Below are 18,841 nucleotides of genomic sequence, written 5' to 3' on the forward strand. Positions count from 1 at the left end.
ATTGTCTTTTGTACATACGGATATTGAGCTGGCCTCTAAGTCAATCACCATGTCGACGGACGGCCTGACCGGGAAAACATTGAGCATAGCTCAAATTGTTCTCATTGTTGCCCCGGCCTTTTTTATTTTTGGTTACAATCAGGCTGGTGTCGGCCCACTTGCAACGCTCCAAAGCTGGGTCCATTTGTTTCCCGAATTGGACACCGTCAACACATCGGGGGCCTTGAAGTCGAGCCATTCCACGAGCAAAGGTGCTGTCATTGCGGCATTCCAGATCGGTGCCCTTATTGGCGCACTTTCTTGCACTTTGATCTCTGAGAGAATTGGCCGCCGCAAAACTATCTTCATCGGAGCCATTCTGAGCATCGTTGGCCAACTCCTTCAAGTCTCGGCCTATACGGTGGTTCAGTTTTCCATCGGACGCATCATACTAGGTATGGGCGTTGGCCAGTTCAGTGTTGCCGTCCCAGTATGGCAATCCGAATGTTCCTCTGCCAAGAACCGAGGACAACATGTCATCATGGATGGTATCTTCATATGTCTAGGCTATTCTCTCTGTAATTGGATCGACTTTGGGTTCACTCATCTCCCCTCAAACAATACTGGCCAATGGCGAGGACCGCTCGCTGTGTCTTTCTGCCCATCCCTCGTCATTCTATTCTCGGTCTTCTTTCTCCCGGAATCGCCACGTTGGTTGGTTCGAGTTAACCGCATTGAAGAAGCAACTAGCAACCTCGCTGCCTTCAAGGGCACAACTCCTGACGATGAGATGGTTATATCTGAGATCGCCGGCATCGAACTGTCTCTCGAAGCCACTGCGAAATCTAAAAGCGCTATCCGAGAAATGTTCTCCAAAAATGACGACGAACGCCTTCTATATCGATTCGGTCTCTGCATTGTCTTGCAGTTCTTCCAGCAGATGTGTGGCGGTAACCTTATTTCGGTCTATGCCTCGACCATCTTCAAGGAGAATCTAGGAATGAGTTCAAGTCTCTCGAGTATTCTCGCAGCATCTGCCTTGACGTGGAAGTTCCTCTGCTGTTTTATCGCTTTTTTCGCAGTCGATCGACTCGGTCGACGTGCATTGTTCATGATCAGTGGAACTGGTATGGCTATCTGCATGGCTGCAATGGCGATCACCACCAGCTTTGGATCCGAGAACAAGCAGGCCTCAATTGCATCAGTTGTCTTTATTTTCATGTTTAATTGCTTCTATCCAATTGGCTTTCTCGGAGGTAACTTCTTATACTGCACAGAGGTTGCGCCTGTTCGCCTTCGCGTCGCCATGGCCTCCATCTCAACTGCCAACCACTGGCTTTGGAACTTTGTCGTAGTTATGATCACCCCTGTCGCCATTGATACTATTGGATATAAGTATTATATTATGTACGCCATTTTGTCGGCATGCATTCCCATTCTGGTGTACTTCTTCTACCCAGAGACGATGAACCGAAATTTGGAGCTGTTGAACCATGTCTTCCGGGACGCAGAGTCCCCCTGGCAGATTGTGTCCATGGCGCGGCACCTTCCTCAGGGAGAGGTTACTACGGCAGAGTTTGTCGCAGCCAACAAGGAGAAGGATGATGGATGTTTTGAGGAAAGGAGAGAAAATGCTTGATTTCTTTTCTCTTTGTCGTAATAAGTTATCTATGGGTTGGGCTGGAGCATGAAGACAAATTTAGAGTGAGGAACTTGCACAAACACAGAACCTTTTGAGTTATTTTTAATTTGGGTTTTCCGACTTCACCCGCTTTAAGAAAAAAAACATAGATTCCGAAGTGGCTCTTGAGATAAAATCATACATAATGAAGTAGAAATTTTCTTCACAAGTTTCCAACATCTCCCGTAGCTCGCCCCATCGCGGGCTATTTCCGTCTATCACTTAGTACTTAGGTGAATATCTTCATAAATTGAACCACCGGTAGATCTAATCGGCGATAAATGATATTCTTCTCTGTTCATGAAACTCTCACTCTACTAGCGCAAACTCTTTACAGACGACCGAGCAAAGGGCAATTGACATTACTGGGCACCGAAATATTGATACCCAAATCTAAAATAAAACAAGAATCATTCAATGAACTTGAAGATTCAAATATCTCACGAAAAAGAAACATCAAGTTCGGCGAAACCGGACTCTTGGCAGGGCCTCGGCGACAGATTGGCACATCGGAATGCCGATGCGGAGGAAAAAAAGATGCCGGGAGTACATTTCACCCACAAATCACATCGCTCAGAAAGGTCAACCTCAGGACCCCATCGTCCCCCGGCCAGAACCCTCCAATCCTGCCGTATCGCTAGCCGTGTCTATGGAGAACCCTTATGTAACGCGGCTCGAACGCTCGGGGCCAAAAGCCAATTGCATGGAGGTGGGCTCCAAGCCTACTTGAGACTAGCCACAATCCACCACAAACAGGAACAGAATCCACTCATAGTTCACTCCGTTTATCGGTACTTCTTACCCGGAGTAGACCACCAGCCCCAACGGAACCTACCTGTCGCGACACACACGAGGCCTTTGCGTCACCGCGATAGGCCGGACGTGACCATCTCCGCTTTCATCGGGAGGTGAGCGCGGGACTTTCGGCGGCATCAGACGCCGTCATTGGCCATTCAATGGCCCCGTCTGCCCGGATATCCGATGGCGGGATCCGCCGAAGGACTACTGATGTGGGCAAACTTGACACTCTATGGGATCAGGATCGTGAAGCTGGGCCCAATTGCTGGCCGGACTTGTTGCAAGCCGATATAGTATCCGTGTAGCCGCGGGTCATTTCGGATTCTTGCAAGAGATGGATCGAAATCACGGAAGAGATGGTTTTCGCCGGCTGATACTTATAGATCATACTCCCATATGGAAACCCCTTTAGTTCTTGGAACTTTTACTATAGACCATTGCAAAGATCTTGACTTTCATAATTTCTCATAATTTCTTCTTTGAAAGATTCTCCACATATACCTTGTTGATATGGCGCCCTCAATCAACGACGTTCCCACAGGCCCTATAGTCCTTCCATCTGCTTGCAAGGTCGGTATCAATGGCTTCGGTCGTATCGGTAAGCGCAATGACCTCACTGATCCAGAAAAAAGTATCGAATGGAGCTAAAAGGCTAATAATAATACTATAGGCCGTAATGTTCTCCGTGCAGCTCTTGTCCGCTCCGATATTGACGTCGTCGCTATCAACCACACCTGCGTCACCGTCGACGACTTGATCTACCTCATCCGCTATGATTCTTCAATGGGTGATCTGGATGAGCGTACCGATATCCAGGCTCACTCGGATAACCTCATCACCATTGATGGCAAGAGAATCGCCCTTACCTCCGAACGTGACTTGAAGCAACTCAACTGGGCTACACTGGGCGTCGACTATGTCCTCGAATGCACTGGCAAATTCACAAAGCGAGACCTTGCCATGGACCACATCAACTATGGTCAGGCAAAGCGTGTTCTCATCTCCGCCCCCAGCTCGGATTCTCCTACTTTCGTCTACGGTGTGAACTCGGACTCTTATACAGCCACCGAAGACTGCCGTGTTGTGTCGAACGCCAGCTGCACCACCAACTGTGTCACTCCCGTCCTGAAGGTACTTGACGAGACTTTTGGAGTCACTCAGGGATTCCTCACCACTATCCACGCTGCCACCCGATCCCAGCAGGTTCTGGATGGGTACAGCAAGAAGAACCGTCGTCTGGGTAAGACAAAACAACAGCTCATAGATTTGGTAAAAACATCTTCTCACATATGTTTTCTTTAGGACGAGGCGTCTTCAACAACATCATCCCCACAACCACTGGCGCCGCCAAAGCCGTTGCCTCCGTCCTGCCCGCCCTCAAGGGTAAGGTCACCGGCGTATCCATCCGTGTTCCTACGTAAGTTTGCATCAACAATCTTCTTTCTCCCCCATCAAGAAAGCAAAAAGAGAAACAACCTGCTAACCAACTCCCTCCAGTCCCAACGTATCCATGATCGACCTCACAATCAGCACCACCAAGCCCACCTCCCTCCAAGAAATCATCAGTGCATTCCGCCTAGCCGCAAAGACGACCATGGCCGGCGTCCTCCGCGTAACCGATGAAGAACTCGTCAGCCAGGACTACAACGGATCACCATACAGCGCCATCATCGACGTGCCCGCCTGCTCGGAACTGAACCCCCAGTTCTTCAAGATTATGGCCTGGTACGATAACGAGTGGGGATACTCGAACCGTTTGTTGGATTTGACGACTCATGTCCATGCCCTGGAGGCATAGACTTCACAACTATGTGATTAATTGTTGATTCGTCGTTCCTTTTATCATGGGTGGAGTTTTTTTGGTTAGATTTTCATTAGAGTTGGATTAGACCTGTTCAACCTTTCAATATAACATTCATGTTGCTATTTACATTCACTCCGAGTCCGAGTCGTGTTGGAATTACTAGTAGCTACAGCTGACAGGAACCTCCAGCTTTACTTGATCAGTTAAATGCAAAGAGAACTTGAATGAAAGACATGAGAAAATGAGATCTATTTTTTTCGTACATCAAGTCATGACTCAACGGGTATCGGTATCGGTATCGGCATCGGTATGAGCATCGGCATGAGAATCGGCATATATACCAACGATTTAATCCTCATCCATAGACTCCCACCCATCAGGCCCGCCAGCCTGAGGATTCTGAGCACCCTCGCCTGGACCCTCATCATCCGACTCCTCATCATCATCATCATTAATACCAAGAATACGCTCAGGCACATCGCCCTCTAGATCCGGCATGCGCGAAACAAAAGTCCGGCGCACTGGTCCGTTCGTAGAAGCGTCCCAAATCTGTACAGTACCCTTGCTACCGGCCACAGCCAAACGGAAGGAAACCTCCGGGTCCGGAGCGAAAGCGGTCGAGAAGACCTTTCCAACGTCCAACTTACGCGTAACAACGAGAGAGGGCTTATCGTTCTCGACGTTCCACAGCTTCACTTCCTTATCGGTGGATCCGGTGACCAGGAAGCCAGGAATAGTGCGGTTGATGTCGAAGGAGGAGACGGAGGAGTCGTGTGCTTGCAGGGACCAGACGGGCTTGGACTCGGCCGGGGTGGCGGGGACGTTACGGATATCGTAGCGGTACACCATACCGCCGTCGGTGGTGACGTAGAAGTAGTTGGGATCGTGCGGGTCCCAGCGGACGTTCTCAACGTCGGAGTCGACACCCCATCGGGCCTTGGAGTCCGGCGCGCGCATATCAGCTGCGACAATGGTGCGGTCGTAGGAACCGCTCAGAAGAATGGTAGATTCCTTAGGGTGCCAGTCCAGCGAGCAGACCTTGTCGGTGTGGTGAGAGTAGGACTTGGCGCAGGTGGTGGTGTTGAGATCCCAGAGCTTGACAGTGCGATCCGCCGAGGCAGAGGCCAGCAGGTTGCGGTGGCCGCGGTTGGCGGCAAGAGACAGGACAGAGTCAATGTGGTACTCGTCGTTGGCCTTGCTCTTCTTCTTCGACTTCTTAGGCTGGCCATCGCCCTTGTCCTGGCCGCCTTGACCCAGGATGGCGTTGGGGTACATGCTGTCGACAACATCCAGGTCCCAGATCTCAATATCGGGCTCCATAGTTCCGACGGCGACGAAGTTGCCTGATGTACGCTCCTCGTTGGCCTTTCCACCGACGGGGACGTCGAGCCACTCCAAGCAGAGGGGGATACCGGGCAGCATAATATCGTGGTGAACGTAAAGGTTGTCGGCTCGGTCCTCATAAACGTAGACCTCCAGGTGTGCAACCTCATCCTCGACCTTACCGGCCAGAAGCAGGTTATCATGCGGCATAATCTGCAGCTCCTCGCGCTCTTCGTTCTTGTCTTCATCGTCGGGGATCACAAGGTACGGATCCTCCTCGTTGGGCTGGTGGTAGGCCAGAGACTGGACATTGCCGAACATGGTGGCCCGCTCGCCATCATCATCGACTTCGTCGTCGTCGTAAGTGTCGAGATTGAACTCCTTGAGAACATCATCGTCCCTGCCATCTGCAATTAGCGCAGGGCGCATTATTTTCCAAGGGTTCAGAATACTCACTCAGCATTTTTGGGTGCAGAGCCAGAACCAGCACCAGACTTGCTCTCCTTCTTCTCATCCGCACCCTCAGTGCTCTCCTCCTCCTTATCGTCCTCATCCATAGCCTCGTCTTGGGCAGCGCTCAGCCCCTCCTGCGCTTCTTCAAGCTGCATGCGGGCCAGCTTAGAAATGCGGCCCATCTCCTCTTCGTCAATCTCATACTTGGTAGGAAACTGGGCCGCGACACCTCGCCGCACCCAGGCCGTAGTTGTGATCATTGAAGACATTTTGAATGACGCAGTCAAAAGTCCAATGTTCTCCAACTTCTTTTTTTTATCGGGGATATTTTTTTTATCGGTGTGTCGGGTGGGGCTGGCAGAATGTGGAAGACTCTCACTGACCGCCCGGGGATTCTGCGGGACCAACCGCATCGATGAATTACTACTGACTGACTGACTGAACTGAAGTACAATTCACATTAAACACAGTCTACTTTGATCCTTTGGTTCGAGTCGTCTGGACTAATCCTCACGCCATCATGCATTCCCATCTGCACACCCCCTACAATATCAGTACGTTTATTCCGCCACCTCGCACCGCTACAGTGTACCTCATGCCATACATCACCGCTAACACATCTGATCGCAGACTGCGAGGAAGTCATGACAGCCCTCGACGAGTGCCACGCTCGCGGATTCCTTTACAAAGCCGTCGGCAACTGCAACGACATCAAGCGTGACGTGAACAAGTGTCTTTCCGCCGAGCGATCCGACCGAGCCAAGCGCAATCGTGACGACGCTCGAAACAAGCGTGCGCGTATCGAGGAGATTTGGGCTCGTGAGCGGGGACAAGATCAGGCTGCTGCTGCTGCTGCTGCTGCTACCAGTGCCGGTGCCGGTGCCAGTGCGAGTTCGAGCGCAGAGAAACCCGCGGCTTCGCAATGAGTGCATCATTTCTTGCAAAAGGGCATTTCGTTTGGAGTTTTGGGGTTTGGAGTTATGATGAATCTCTTCTCTTGAGGCATACGGGAATGAATGTACCATATTGGACAATTGTATAAATACTTGCCAGTGGCGGCGATTCAATCAATCCCTACTACTAGTACCATGCCTAGTAACATGTCTAGGTACCAATACGCATTGACAGTGTCATTTAGGCAAATATGTAATTGACTGTATCATGATATAATGTGTACAACTGAAGATACACCATTTAAACTTTTCGATAAAATACCTGATCCAAACGCCATGCCGTGTAAAAGAGAGAGGGTGATATGCAAGAACAGCCGTTTCCGTTTCGACAATACCTGTGACACTGATACTTATTCGTCGATCTCCATAGTACCGGGCTCGGGCCCAGTCTCGGCCGACGGCGCAGTATCATCATTGTCGTTGGGGAAAGCAGCACCACTCTTATGATGCCGCCGTCTCCGTTTAGGCTTGGCTGCACCTGTATCATCTCCATCCTGCTTCTCAGGCACATCGTCGTCCTCAACAACCCTCTTTTGAGACTTCTCCTTGGCAGGCCCAGGTCCAGACTCTTTCTTCTTGGACTTCTTCACACTAAGCGGGTTAGGTGCTTTAACCTTGGGACCGCGCTTCTTTTTCGGCTCTTCCTCCTCGGCCGCCTTTTCCAGCGAAGGGTCGTCCAAACCGTAGCGGAACTTGGCCTTCTCGGCACCATCTCTGACAGTCTCGGAGCGGGTGCTCAATGGTTCCAGAACCATGACTGACCGCTTCACGTAGATGATAGGCACACCGGGGATAGAGCGAGCGCGGAGACGAAGCATTTGCGAGCGGCGGATGGCTCGCTCTTCCTCGCGTTCGTCGTCGCGCTTGCGCTTGCGCTGCGTATCATTCTTGTCGGTCTTCTTAACGGGGGCATCTGCCGTGGCGAGAATATAATGCTCCTTGTTCTTCTTGACTTCGGCGTTGGGAGATAGTAGTGACAGCAGACATTCGACCTCGTCGATAGGCGAGGACTCCGGGTTGTGCGAGCAATGGCGCAGAGGGAGTTCTGTTGGCGGGGGGAGATGGCGCGGACGGTATGGCTGGTTGGTCTTGGGGTTGATGGGCTGTGCGGCCAGGATTGCGGCCAGGGAACATTTGGTCAGCACTGTAGGTTGTGTTAGTTCATTCTGCATGGTGGTAACGGCAGGGTAGTTTGGTTTCGTCTATCTCTGCGGTTGCGGTTCGCAGTAGTTGACAGATTCGTGCCGGCACGTACAAGGCTTAGGTTTTCCCTGGAGAGTCCGCTCAAGGGCAGGAAGAAGTTCCATCTTGAACTGATCAATGGCATGAACAAAGTTCGAGTCGACTAATTCAGCGCTGGTTAGTCCAAATCCATCCATACTCTCTGCATGCAGCTTCGGAGGGAGCCATACCGAGCACCTGGTAAGGCTCACGAAAGCCAAAAGTCATCTCATACTGGTGCATGAGCTTGCGATACTTCTTCGAACGTTTGGCCCTCATCTTGAATGGTGGGTTTGAAAATTCGGTGTTGAGGTCGTCCGAGGATGCTTTGCGGCGCTGCGGACGAAACTTTTTCAAATTGCCGGGCGGCGGGGGAGGCGGTGGGTCGAAGTATACAGCAGTCACCTGCAGTCACTTGAAGGCCGTACGAGTAACTTACTAAGACTCTCATCTACTCTTATGCAATTTACAATGCTTAAACTTGAATACTCAAATAGAAAATGGAGTCTGTATTATTTGTGCTGGACTACCTCAGCAGGACATTAAAAAAGAATCGGCGTCAACCGAGATACCAGAATTGGATGCAACACCAGCAATCCAACATGCAAATACCGAAATGTAAATCATAAGTCGTCAAGGAACAGGGGCAGCCTGAAAATAGTCGTGTACGGTCATGGTCGACCTTGAGTGGTGCGAAAGCATGTAAGAATGATTCGCGGTCGCCGTATAATGGATAATGGAGAGAGCTAGCTCTGCTCTGGAAATTGGCAAGCTGTCGACAGCCATGGTCGCGAGGTCACTATTCCGTGTCATCTAACAGCGGGTTCCCCTGATTGAGCGTCGCGCATTGTAGCAGTCCACAAGGACTGGATGCATCGGCGGTGGCCGGGGTGACATGGGCATAGCCTCATCTATCTCCCGGAGCAACAATAGTATTCACGCACTGGTCGTGCAACTGGGGCGTGACTTCAACCAACGCGTTTCTTGCAGGAGGCCAGGACAACCGAGATATCATCCATTTTGCCCCCTTCAATAGCAAGGCCCTCATCAACGGCCTTCTCCATGAATGGACTCTCAGCGAACGGATCCTGAGCCACATTCAGCGCAGCATTCAGAAGTTCTCGTGCAGCATAGACCATGCGATCATCACACATGTCGGGCGACGGCGAAAGACTATTCGACTGCATCTGACCCTCATCCCACTTCTTCAAACTATCCAGGATGATCGTCAGGACCTCATGCTCCCAGAGATTATCCATGACGCCGTCCGAGACAGCGAGAACGAGATCGTCCTCCTGTAGGGCAATTTTGGATAGAACTGCATTTTTGCGCGGTGTATCGACGCTGTTCGTGCCCAGTTGCATGGGACAGTCGAACCAGTGCCACTGCTCTGCTGTGCGGAAGAGGATCTTCTGCTCGCTTGGTCGGATCACGATTATTTTGCAGTCGCCGAGATTCGTCACGTAGAGTAAGGGTTTCTGAGTGCCGTCCGGCTCACGCGTGGAGTGTAAAAGCGCTGTCGCAGATGTCGTTGTACCGAACCACTCGGTCGGGGAGGTGGTTGCGCGAGTGGTTTCTTCGTATGCAGATTGGAGATACTCGATCGGATCGAGACAGACTGCGTTGGCGGTGACTCGGCGCTCAATTTCGAGGGCCCAAAAGTGTAAGAGAAGTCGGGACCACAGTCTGCAGGAAGAAGATTATCGTTAGCAACCTGCGATCGACCACATTTTTGCATACGCAATCTCTCAGGAGAACGAAACTCACGCAGCATGGCCATGAGGCTTCATGGCCCAAGCGCCTACACCGTCGTCGACGCCCAGAAAGTTCTCCGTCACGATAATCGCATCGTCGCCATTGTTCAAACCGCGGACCAACTCGCCCCGAACGGAGAGGCGCTTATCCTGGCTTAGAGAGTGTGTCGTGAGGGGATCGGAGAAGGAAGTTGAAGGTGGAGATAGGAACGGTGGGGGGAAAGGACGAGACGGGCGCTTAGCGCAGAGAGCGTAGCCCGTCTCGAATCGAAACGGCGAACTAGCGAGGCTCAAATCCTGGCGGTCGGGAACCGGAGTGGTGATGCCGTATGAAGGCCACACGGCCGCATGGTAGGGATGAGTCGATCGCAGGGTCTGTCCCGCGGTGACAGTTGGTTTAAGAGCTGCGAACCATCGTTTCGCAGCTGTCCATGGGAGTGACGAGAGGACGCCTGTCGTGGTCACCATGCCTGACGGAGCAGAAGCAGAAGCATGAGGACCAAGGGTTAGGGATGTGAAGGAAGGTTGAGAGAAGTAGAAGAAAGAGTCAGAGTCACAAATTGGGGAGTTAAAAGGGAAAAGGGCATTGACCGGTGAGGCCGTGGAGAATGACAACTCTCACTGGCTTGTCTCGCCGACGTGCTCTGCTCTACGGAGTACCGTGTGTCATATGAGAAAAATGTACGGCGGACTCCGTTCTGTACTGCACATCTGAGCCTGCCACCTCACTATTCCCCAACATTTCTCTAAAGAGATTAAACTAGTAGTCATAGCTTCCATAGATAGCTATAGCTCTCTATAGTGTCAGATCTACTCCATACTTCATACACACTAGGCTGTTTGGCCTGGGAATTGGCATGAGGGACACCCTAGGGCAACCCTATCTGCATTCTTCCTTATCAGAAGAACCAGGTCCACACCCCGAGGAACTAAGGTAGGGTACAGTAGGGTAACTACGGGTACCCACTCTCTCAGGAGATCCAATGGTTTGCAACGGTTGGATAGGGCAGAGCAGAGATAACAATAATCTCATAAAGCACCCTCAGATACTCGTACGAATATGGTACTGCGTACTCCATACTCAGTCACCTTCCACTGTGCCATTTCAAATAAATTCATTTATCATTCCGTCATGATCATAATTCGTGAATGTGGAGCTTCGGGAAGTAGGAAACATTCAATCCTCAGCCCTGAATCCTGATCGCAGAGAGCCCTCAAATCCAGGAACTGCTCAACCCCGACGAGCGCTCCTTCAAAATCTCCAGCTCGAATCCCTCCATCACCTCGGCTAACTGGCTCATAAGCTGACCATCACGGATGTTCCGTTTCAGAATTGCGAGTCTTTCGAAGGAGACTCGCGCGAGGCTGTTTGCCCGCGTTGTGAAGTCGATTTCGCCAGGGCCTTTGCGATTACCGGCCAGCATCATGCGCAGCTGTCGCTCGGAGCAGGGCAGTACCGTTCAGGGCAAGCAGTGCATTCACCGGCGCAGCGACAGAGAGGGATGCAGACACATTTGTGCTGCTGCACCAGTGGCAGGAGCGGCTTGCCAGCGTCGCGGCGCATTTCTCCCAACATTTTACCTTCCAAACTGCCTAGAGAGGCCTGTCGACAGTCCTCTGTGTGGTCTTTCGCCCACATGCTGAAGTGCGCAATTTTCAGATCAACGAATGGCAATTTGTCGGTAGGTATGTCGCTCTCGAGTTGCAACTTGGGCTCGACCGTGCAGTACTTCTCCGAGATCTCGATCACCAACTCTGCTGGAAGATTGCGAAAGTAGGGCAGTAGAGTACCCCATTTCTGGTTGAACTGGCTGTTCCTCTCGTTTAATATTTCCAGCACATATCGGCGGTAACCTATTGGGTCATCCAGGTTGAATTCTGTGCCGACTTTCTGGTCGACAAGGTGGCAGAGGTGGCTTTCTTGGTATGCGTTCACGACGAATTCATAAAGCCTCTCGCATATGGTGGGCGCGTCGAGGACGTCTTTGACCGCTAGAAAGATGCGGTACATGTGATCCGGCTCGGGGAGATAAAACTTGCCACACTCTGGACGTGGGCGAGGTTCCATTTTGAATTGCATGCAGAGTTCGACTGCTGCCATCTCAAGGACAACTCGTGCGTACAGGGCGTAGAACAGGTTCTCCACGATTTCGATCAGGTTGGATAGCGAGCCAGTTCGGATTCCCGCTTCCGCGCGTTTGATCCAATACAGGAGTCCAGTTTTGCTGCTCCCGATCTAATGCGATGCGTTTGTTAGTTATCTTACTGAACAGTGGAGCGGGCAAACATGGAGAATTTCGAGCAGATATGATGAACGCTCGACCTACCTCTGCCCCGTAGGCAAGAAACGCGACATGCAATATCTTTGCCAAGGTGTAGATGTTGACAAAGACCTTGAGAGCGCCCTTCATGTGGGCTTCGATTTGCAGCGTGTTCAAATCACCCATCCCCATGACCTCCGAGGCCATGCCCGAGGTAGCCAAGGCCTCCGAAGAGACAACCCAGTCATCGCTGCTGACTTTATAAGGGTGCGAGTGGCGACGGGGAGGGGCCATCTAGCGGATGTCAGTATACTATCCAGCAACCTTGGATGTCAAGAGGATTGGTGACGAGCAGGTTGGAGAATGGAATCGAGAAGCAACATACTGGAGATTTTCCGCTGGGAGAGGAACTAAACAGCGGCGCAACTGGCGAGAGAGGTCGCTGCATTGATGTCTTCCCGGGGCTTCCATCGGGACTTTGGCTTTCCTCCTGACTGTAGATGGATGATGAGTATTGGGAGAAGCCGTCCTCTTGGACTTTCATCCAAGTCGCCACCTTGTCATCGCTGCTTGTAATGGTTGTATGGGCGGTTTGTAGCGTGCCCTCGCTGGAGGGCTCCGACAGAACAGGACTGCGCCCAAGGCGCCGCTTGAGAGAGGTCCAACCCCGGAGCATACGGGGTTGCTGCGTGGGGGAGGAAGAGGAGGAGAAGGAGGAGTATCTGAAGGAGGGTCTGAAGGAGGAGGTGCAGGGGGGTCGAAGGGAACAAGTGGAAAGCGAAGCATCATGAAGGAAGTCCCAATAATGGGAGAATGTATGGATGATACTTGTGATGATGCTTATGGTGGTGGTGTAGAAGGTGCGAGGAGGAAGGAACAGTTTCTCGTGGAGTGGTAGAGTTTGTAGGGTTGGTGGTGGTGGGAATGGTTAGTATTCACTCCTTCTCATACTTCTTATTCACCTGGACTGTGGGGGACCAATAATAGGTGGGAGGTCTCCCATGGTTTACAGGCAAAAGAAACAAACACAAGAAAATTCGGTCTACAGGGAATCATATCAATATGTAGAGTCAAAGAAATTGCTGATTCGTTAACGCTCTTCAAGGTAATATCAACATGAAGCCATTGCGAGTCTAGCTCTGCACACGGAAAGTTCGGCCACTGGCGGTCTTGCGCTCGCGCTCTTCGTTCTCGGGTCGAGCACGGTTGAGAACTGTAAAAGTTAGAATCTAAGACATCTCTTTTGAGTTGGAGATAGATGTTTCGTTTACCTTGGAGGAAGTCCGCTGTCCGCTTGCGCATTCGGGTGTGGATATACGCCTATGAACAAAATATCAGCAAATAACCCCAGCGAGTCGGCAGGGAAACTGGAGAATAAGTTACCTTCGAGGCCTTGATATGATAGTGGAAGTAATCACGGAAGGTCTGGATGTGGGAGATGTTCTCATATCGGCGCTGGGGGGTTAAGTGCCGGGGGAACAGAACTATAGGAGCCAAGTCAGTGATACTGTCTATTGCAAACAATGTGCCCGGGTGTTCAGGTAAAAGACCATACCGAAAGTGACGTAGCTAATCTCGCCCTCACCAGTGTTCTTCAATCCAGGAACACCTTCCAACTCAAGTGGCGGGTCACTGCGGAAAAGCACCTGGGGTGCATTCTGTAGCGTCACCACACGGCGTCGAGCGTCAACGAATTCCTAAAGGGGGTCAGTATATTAAAATCAAAGTAGAGTATTCTGCGACGAACCTGCAGGAAGACCTTGCCGAAGATTCGGTCCGTCTCTTCGCGGAAAACTGTGCTAAAGATCACCGTCACGCGATCCCAGCTAGCCTTGATATAGATAGCCTCTTCCTCGCGATAGTGAATCGCCATGACATCTCCACCCTCTTTCACACCTTGTGGAGCCGACTCTGATGTGTATTGCGACGCCTCCTCCGCGAGTTTGGTGAACTCATCGAACGCCCGCTCAAAGGGAGCAGCCATAGCGTTGCGCTTCAACAGGGCGAGCTTCATAATCAACTCCTCCCGAGCTTCTTCCTCGGCGGGAAGGTTCTCCAGGTCGACCTGTACTGAGAAATCATAGCCGGGCTCCGGGGTCACGATGTAGGGGCCATATTCCCGCTCCAGCACCTGTTGGGCGCCATACTGAACGAGCTCCTTGAAACACTTGACATTGATGGAAATGAGGATCTTGGTCTTAGACTCGGGGGTCGAGAGGTGGAAGGTCACTCCGTCAAAGTCGGAGACCACTTGGTCAATCGATGCCGGGGTAGCACTGCGGCGGAATGGTTAGCTGGGAGCCTAGGTGGCTGTGTATACAATGCAGCAATGGCGGGGGAGGGTGGATGATAATGCGCGAGGGGAGGGGGATGGTACCCAGAGAACCGCTCCGTTAGGAGAGATTGGATCAGAACGTTTTGATAATCCAAGAGAAGCATGATTGGCACACAATGGGGGGGAGAGTGACGATGTTGAAGTTGGCAGTCTCGCAGTTTTGGGGGGGAAAGGCTTCCCGCGCGAGATCGTCATGGGCGGTGGGGGAACTTGGTTGGTCGCTGCCGCCGCCCGTAGTTGGTCGCTGCCGCCGTAATGAAAATGTCCTATCGATAGCAGCTCTCTCCAAAAATTTTCCCATCCACCCACGATGGTGAAATCTTACTTGTGAGTTGATCTGACACTGCGGGTACACTGTGCGGTCTACTGACTCTTTTTTTAATTCTAGCAAATTCGAGCACTCGAATACATTCGGGCTCGTCGCCTCGGCGACCTCGAATGCGATCTGGGCCAAGGATGAGCAGACTGGCGGCGCAGTTCGCCAAACTGGCGCCGGTCGAGCCATTGTCGGTGCCAGTGAGGAGGTTCTCTGCTGGGATGTTAAGAAGGGAGAATTGCTCGGCCGCTGGCGCGATTCCGCCTGCAGAGCGCAAGTGACGGTGGTTACACAGAGCAAAACCGATGAAGATATCTTCGCCGTTGGGTAAGTCCGATTCCCACTTGTCGCTAGACCCTGCGTCTTCTTGGGCTAACTTGTTCTTCTCTTTCTCTACTCTAGCTACGACGATGGCAGTATCCGTATCTGGGACTCTCGAACCGGCTCGATCATAATTTCCTTCAACGGTCACAAATCCGCCATCACCAAGCTGGCTTTCGATAATGTTGGTGTGCGCCTCGCCAGTGGCTCCAGGGACACCGATATCATCCTGTGGGACCTCATCTCTGAGACTGGTCTCTTCAAGCTCCGCGGACATACCGATCAGATCACTTCGCTTCACTTCCTCTTCCCGTCTCCCGAGCTACTCAGTGCTTCGGGCATGAGCGACCATGCAGGCTTCTTGTTGACCACTGGAAAGGATGCATTGATCAAGGTTTGGGATCTGGCATCACAGCATTGCATCGAAACACACATTGCGCAGTCCAATGGCGAATGCTGGAGCTTGGGTCTTTCGCCCGATCAGGGCGGCTGCATCACCGCAGGAAACGACGGAGAGCTGAAGGTCTGGTCTATCGACGAGGCTGCGATGATTGAAATCTCAAAGGAAAACGTCAGTGCCAAAGGCCGCCGGATTCTTACAGACCAAGGCACCTTCTACCGTCACGGCAAGGATCGCACGATCGGCATTCACTTCCACCCTCGCTTGGATTACGTTGGATTCCATGGCTCGGAGAAGGCCGTTGAGATTTGGCGTATTCGCTCACAAACAGAGGTCCAGAAGAGCATGGCACGAAAGCAGAAGCGCAGAAAGGAGAAGGATGCCCAGCGCGAGGGCGAGGAGAAGGAAGCCGAGGCTGAGAAGGAGAAGGCCAAGGATTCCGCCTCGCCTCCTATCACAGAGGTCTTCGTCTCTCATGTCATTGTTCGGACGGGTGGAAAGGTCCGCTCCTTTGATTGGATGACCAACAAGTCTAGCGGGTTGAATCTACTAGCTGCGACAACCAACAACCAGCTGGAGTCGTACAATGTTGTCCCGGCCAACAAGAAGAACAAGGATGAGGAAGAATCAGCATACACTCGCAACTTGGCTGTCGACATCCCCGGCCACCGAACAGATATTCGATCTATCGCCTTGAGCTCTGATGACCGCATGCTTGCGTCCGCCTCGAATGGTAGCCTGAAGATCTGGAATGTTCGAACTGAGACCTGTCTGCGTACTTTGGAGTGTGGCTATGCCCTCTGCTCCGCTTTCCTTCCTGGTGATAAGATTGTGGTTGTCGGTAACAAGAATGGCGAACTGGAAGTGTTCGACATTGCGTCTTCTACTCTGCTGGACACGATCAAGGCGCATGATGGCCCTGTTTGGTCCCTTCACGTTCACCCGGATGGCAAGTCCATGGTCAGTGGAAGTGCTGACAAGACGGCCAAGTTTTGGGAATTCAAGGTCGTTCAGGAGGAGATCCCCGGTACCAAGCGCACTACTCCCCGTCTCAAACTGATGCACACGAGAACTCTAAAGGTCAGCGACGATATTCTCAGCCTTCGGTTCTCGCCGGACGCCCGACTTCTCGCGGTCTCTTTGCTGGACAACACCGTCAAGGTCTTCTTCGTCGACTCTCTCAAACTTTTCCTCAACCTCTATGGTCACAAGCTTCCAGTTCTCAGCATGGATATCTCCTACGATAGCAAGATGATCGTGACTTGTTCAGCTGACAAGACCGCCCGTCTGTGGGGATTGGACTTTGGTGACTGCCACAAGGCTCTTCTTGCCCACGAGGACAGCGTTATGTCAGTGGCATTCGTCCCGCACAACAAGGATGGAAATGGACACAACTTCTTCAGTGCCAGTAAGGACCGAGTGATCAAGTACTGGGACGGTGATAAGTTTGAGAACATCCAGAAACTGTCTGGTCACCACGGAGAGATCTGGGCCTTAGCCATGAGCCGTTCCGGTGACTTTATTGTCAGTGCTAGTCACGACAAGAGCATTCGCATTTGGCAGCAAACCGATGAGCCACTCTTCCTGGAGGAAGAACGCGAGAAGGAGATGGAGGAGCAGTACGACAACACACTCACCGCATCTCTCGATCAAGACGAGGACGGAGAGGATGGCGAGAAGGCTGAAGCAGTCGACGCTAGCAAGCAAACCACAGGAACCCTCATGGCCGGAGAAAAGATCATGGAAGCTCTGGATCTCGGTATCGAGGATCTGGCGGTTGTGGAGGACTGGCGCCGAGTCAAGGCTGCCAACCCTAACGCCGCGCCCCCTGATCGCAACCCTCTCTATATCGCTTTGAACAACGTCTCGGCTGAGCAGCATGTTCTGAACACCGTGCAGAAGATCCCAGCCGCTGCTCTACAAGACGCCCTGCTGGTCCTTCCCTTCTCCAAACTCGAATACCTCTTCACCTTCCTCAATATCTGGGCCGAGCGCGAGTGGAACGTCGCTCTGACCTGCCGCGTGCTCTTCTTCATGCTGAAGACGCATCACCGTCAAATCGTGTCGAGCAAGATCATGCGCCCGATGCTCGACAGCATCCGCGCAGCACTGCGCCGCGTGCTGTCCCGCCAAAAGGATGAGATGGGATTCAACCTGTCTGCTCTGCAATTCATCAGCAACCAGATCCGTGAGCACAATACGAAGGACTACATCGACGAGGAAAACTGGACACCGCAACAAGCACAGCAGGGGTCGGGCAAGAAGCGGCAGTTCATGAGCGTCGCTTAGAGCGAGGGAAGGGGATTGATTGGTACGAGCATTGTCAATCGGCGTTGTCGGGGTCCTAGATGGCCTTCTTTTGTTTTGGATTTATGTTTATCGTATAAAAGTTTTATATCCTTGGGAGTTTCGAACAAGGGATGTATTATACTTGATCTGTTCGAATATGATCGATTGATTCTAGAAACTATGTCTATCATAACCCTGGGCCAGCGAGCCTCCAGCCACTGGCAGTTTCCAATGCGCACTCGCTACTAGTACTTAATTTATAAAGAAAGCCTCTCTCAACGCGATATTCAAAGACCTAATTGGAATCGTATTAGCAAAACCAATTCACGCGACCATGTGCCATCCACAACCAAGACAACAAGCCGGTATAACTCCTTTCAGCGGAACCATTATAAGCATCGACGACAGACAGTAACATTCTAGTACCGCTGCCATACCTCTTCCGGCTCTTCCTAAAAAATTCGGTTCGTATGCAAAGTCTCATCATTCGAAGGTCCGGCTTGTCTTCGTGTCTGGTTGGGAGATTAGAGTAAGCGTGACACGTACCGGTAGTATGTTGTGGCCAGCTAGACGGATATTCTAGCACATTTCTAGACTCTGTCTGAGCTGGCTCGTGGTTGGGGCCACGGTTGGCAATTTCGAATGGGGAAGGAGGAGAGTTGGGGAGAGATGAAGTTGGTGAAAAATATGGGAATGCGGTGGGTCTGCTTAGCTAGTGGGTCACGTGTGTTGATTATTATGGGGCTCGGGCAAGCTTGGTGCTTTCGTGATAGCAATTGAAAAGCAGAGTAGCTCTTTTTCACTTCAGCAAATTGTTTTAATGACTTGTCTGAGAAGCATACAGTGACTAGATGTTCTAATCAAAGAGTTTATCGAAAACTTATTGCCTCCGACTGCCACGGCTGGATGTATTGTAATTTGTACAATACTATGATGAATTGTTCTCCAATAAG

General features: G+C 51.6%; 9 protein-coding genes across 9 annotated transcripts; 4 read left to right on the forward strand and 5 right to left on the reverse strand.

Moving 5' to 3' along the window:
* Nucleotides 1–49: 49 nt before the first annotated feature.
* N7509_008465 (sugar porter family MFS transporter) lies at nucleotides 50–1,618 on the forward strand (the record flags this gene model as incomplete). The annotated part of the gene is made up of 1 exon (XM_056633102.1): nucleotides 50–1,618. The coding sequence occupies one exon, from the start codon at nucleotides 50–52 to the stop codon at nucleotides 1,616–1,618; it is 1,569 nt and encodes a 522-aa protein (XP_056483722.1).
* A 1,350-nt stretch (nucleotides 1,619–2,968) lies between these two features.
* On the forward strand, nucleotides 2,969–4,256 carry N7509_008466 (type I glyceraldehyde-3-phosphate dehydrogenase; the record flags this gene model as incomplete). Its single annotated transcript, XM_056633103.1, has 4 exons — nucleotides 2,969–3,056; nucleotides 3,129–3,698; nucleotides 3,761–3,875; nucleotides 3,956–4,256. The coding sequence occupies 4 exons, from the start codon at nucleotides 2,969–2,971 to the stop codon at nucleotides 4,254–4,256; spliced, it is 1,074 nt and encodes a 357-aa protein (XP_056483723.1).
* Nucleotides 4,257–4,610: 354 nt separating this feature from the next.
* Nucleotides 4,611–6,307, reverse strand: N7509_008467 (rRNA-processing protein PWP1; the record flags this gene model as incomplete). The annotated part of the gene is made up of 2 exons (XM_056633104.1): nucleotides 4,611–5,985; nucleotides 6,042–6,307. The coding sequence occupies 2 exons, from the start codon at nucleotides 6,305–6,307 to the stop codon at nucleotides 4,611–4,613; spliced, it is 1,641 nt and encodes a 546-aa protein (XP_056483724.1).
* A 251-nt stretch (nucleotides 6,308–6,558) lies between these two features.
* Nucleotides 6,559–6,964, forward strand: N7509_008468 (COX assembly mitochondrial protein; the record flags this gene model as incomplete). The annotated part of the gene is made up of 2 exons (XM_056633105.1): nucleotides 6,559–6,592; nucleotides 6,669–6,964. 2 exons carry the CDS (start codon nucleotides 6,559–6,561, stop codon nucleotides 6,962–6,964), a joined length of 330 nt encoding a protein of 109 aa, XP_056483725.1.
* Nucleotides 6,965–7,341: 377 nt separating this feature from the next.
* Nucleotides 7,342–8,163, reverse strand: N7509_008469 (rRNA-binding ribosome biosynthesis protein UTP23; the record flags this gene model as incomplete). The annotated part of the gene is made up of 1 exon (XM_056633106.1): nucleotides 7,342–8,163. The coding sequence occupies one exon, from the start codon at nucleotides 8,161–8,163 to the stop codon at nucleotides 7,342–7,344; it is 822 nt and encodes a 273-aa protein (XP_056483726.1).
* A 1,017-nt stretch (nucleotides 8,164–9,180) lies between these two features.
* Nucleotides 9,181–10,434, reverse strand: N7509_008470 (uncharacterized protein; the record flags this gene model as incomplete). Its single annotated transcript, XM_056633107.1, has 2 exons — nucleotides 9,181–9,898; nucleotides 9,980–10,434. The coding sequence occupies 2 exons, from the start codon at nucleotides 10,432–10,434 to the stop codon at nucleotides 9,181–9,183; spliced, it is 1,173 nt and encodes a 390-aa protein (XP_056483727.1).
* A 746-nt stretch (nucleotides 10,435–11,180) lies between these two features.
* N7509_008471 (uncharacterized protein) lies at nucleotides 11,181–12,903 on the reverse strand (the record flags this gene model as incomplete). Its single annotated transcript, XM_056633108.1, has 4 exons — nucleotides 11,181–11,399; nucleotides 11,477–12,202; nucleotides 12,294–12,521; nucleotides 12,613–12,903. 4 exons carry the CDS (start codon nucleotides 12,901–12,903, stop codon nucleotides 11,181–11,183), a joined length of 1,464 nt encoding a protein of 487 aa, XP_056483728.1.
* A 457-nt stretch (nucleotides 12,904–13,360) lies between these two features.
* Nucleotides 13,361–14,666, reverse strand: N7509_008472 (actin-related protein 2/3 complex subunit 2; the record flags this gene model as incomplete). Its single annotated transcript, XM_056633109.1, has 6 exons — nucleotides 13,361–13,440; nucleotides 13,499–13,547; nucleotides 13,611–13,711; nucleotides 13,783–13,924; nucleotides 13,975–14,503; nucleotides 14,605–14,666. The coding sequence occupies 6 exons, from the start codon at nucleotides 14,664–14,666 to the stop codon at nucleotides 13,361–13,363; spliced, it is 963 nt and encodes a 320-aa protein (XP_056483729.1).
* A 206-nt stretch (nucleotides 14,667–14,872) lies between these two features.
* Nucleotides 14,873–17,888, forward strand: N7509_008473 (snoRNA-binding rRNA-processing protein DIP2; the record flags this gene model as incomplete). The annotated part of the gene is made up of 3 exons (XM_056633110.1): nucleotides 14,873–14,889; nucleotides 14,951–15,205; nucleotides 15,281–17,888. 3 exons carry the CDS (start codon nucleotides 14,873–14,875, stop codon nucleotides 17,886–17,888), a joined length of 2,880 nt encoding a protein of 959 aa, XP_056483730.1.
* Nucleotides 17,889–18,841: the final 953 nt, after the last annotated feature.

Source organism: Penicillium cosmopolitanum (genome assembly GCF_028827165.1).
Source record: "Penicillium cosmopolitanum strain IBT 29677 chromosome Unknown utg000009l:1.0-9042332.0:1.0-9050551.0, whole genome shotgun sequence".
Lineage (NCBI taxonomy): Eukaryota > Fungi > Ascomycota > Eurotiomycetes > Eurotiales > Aspergillaceae > Penicillium > Penicillium cosmopolitanum.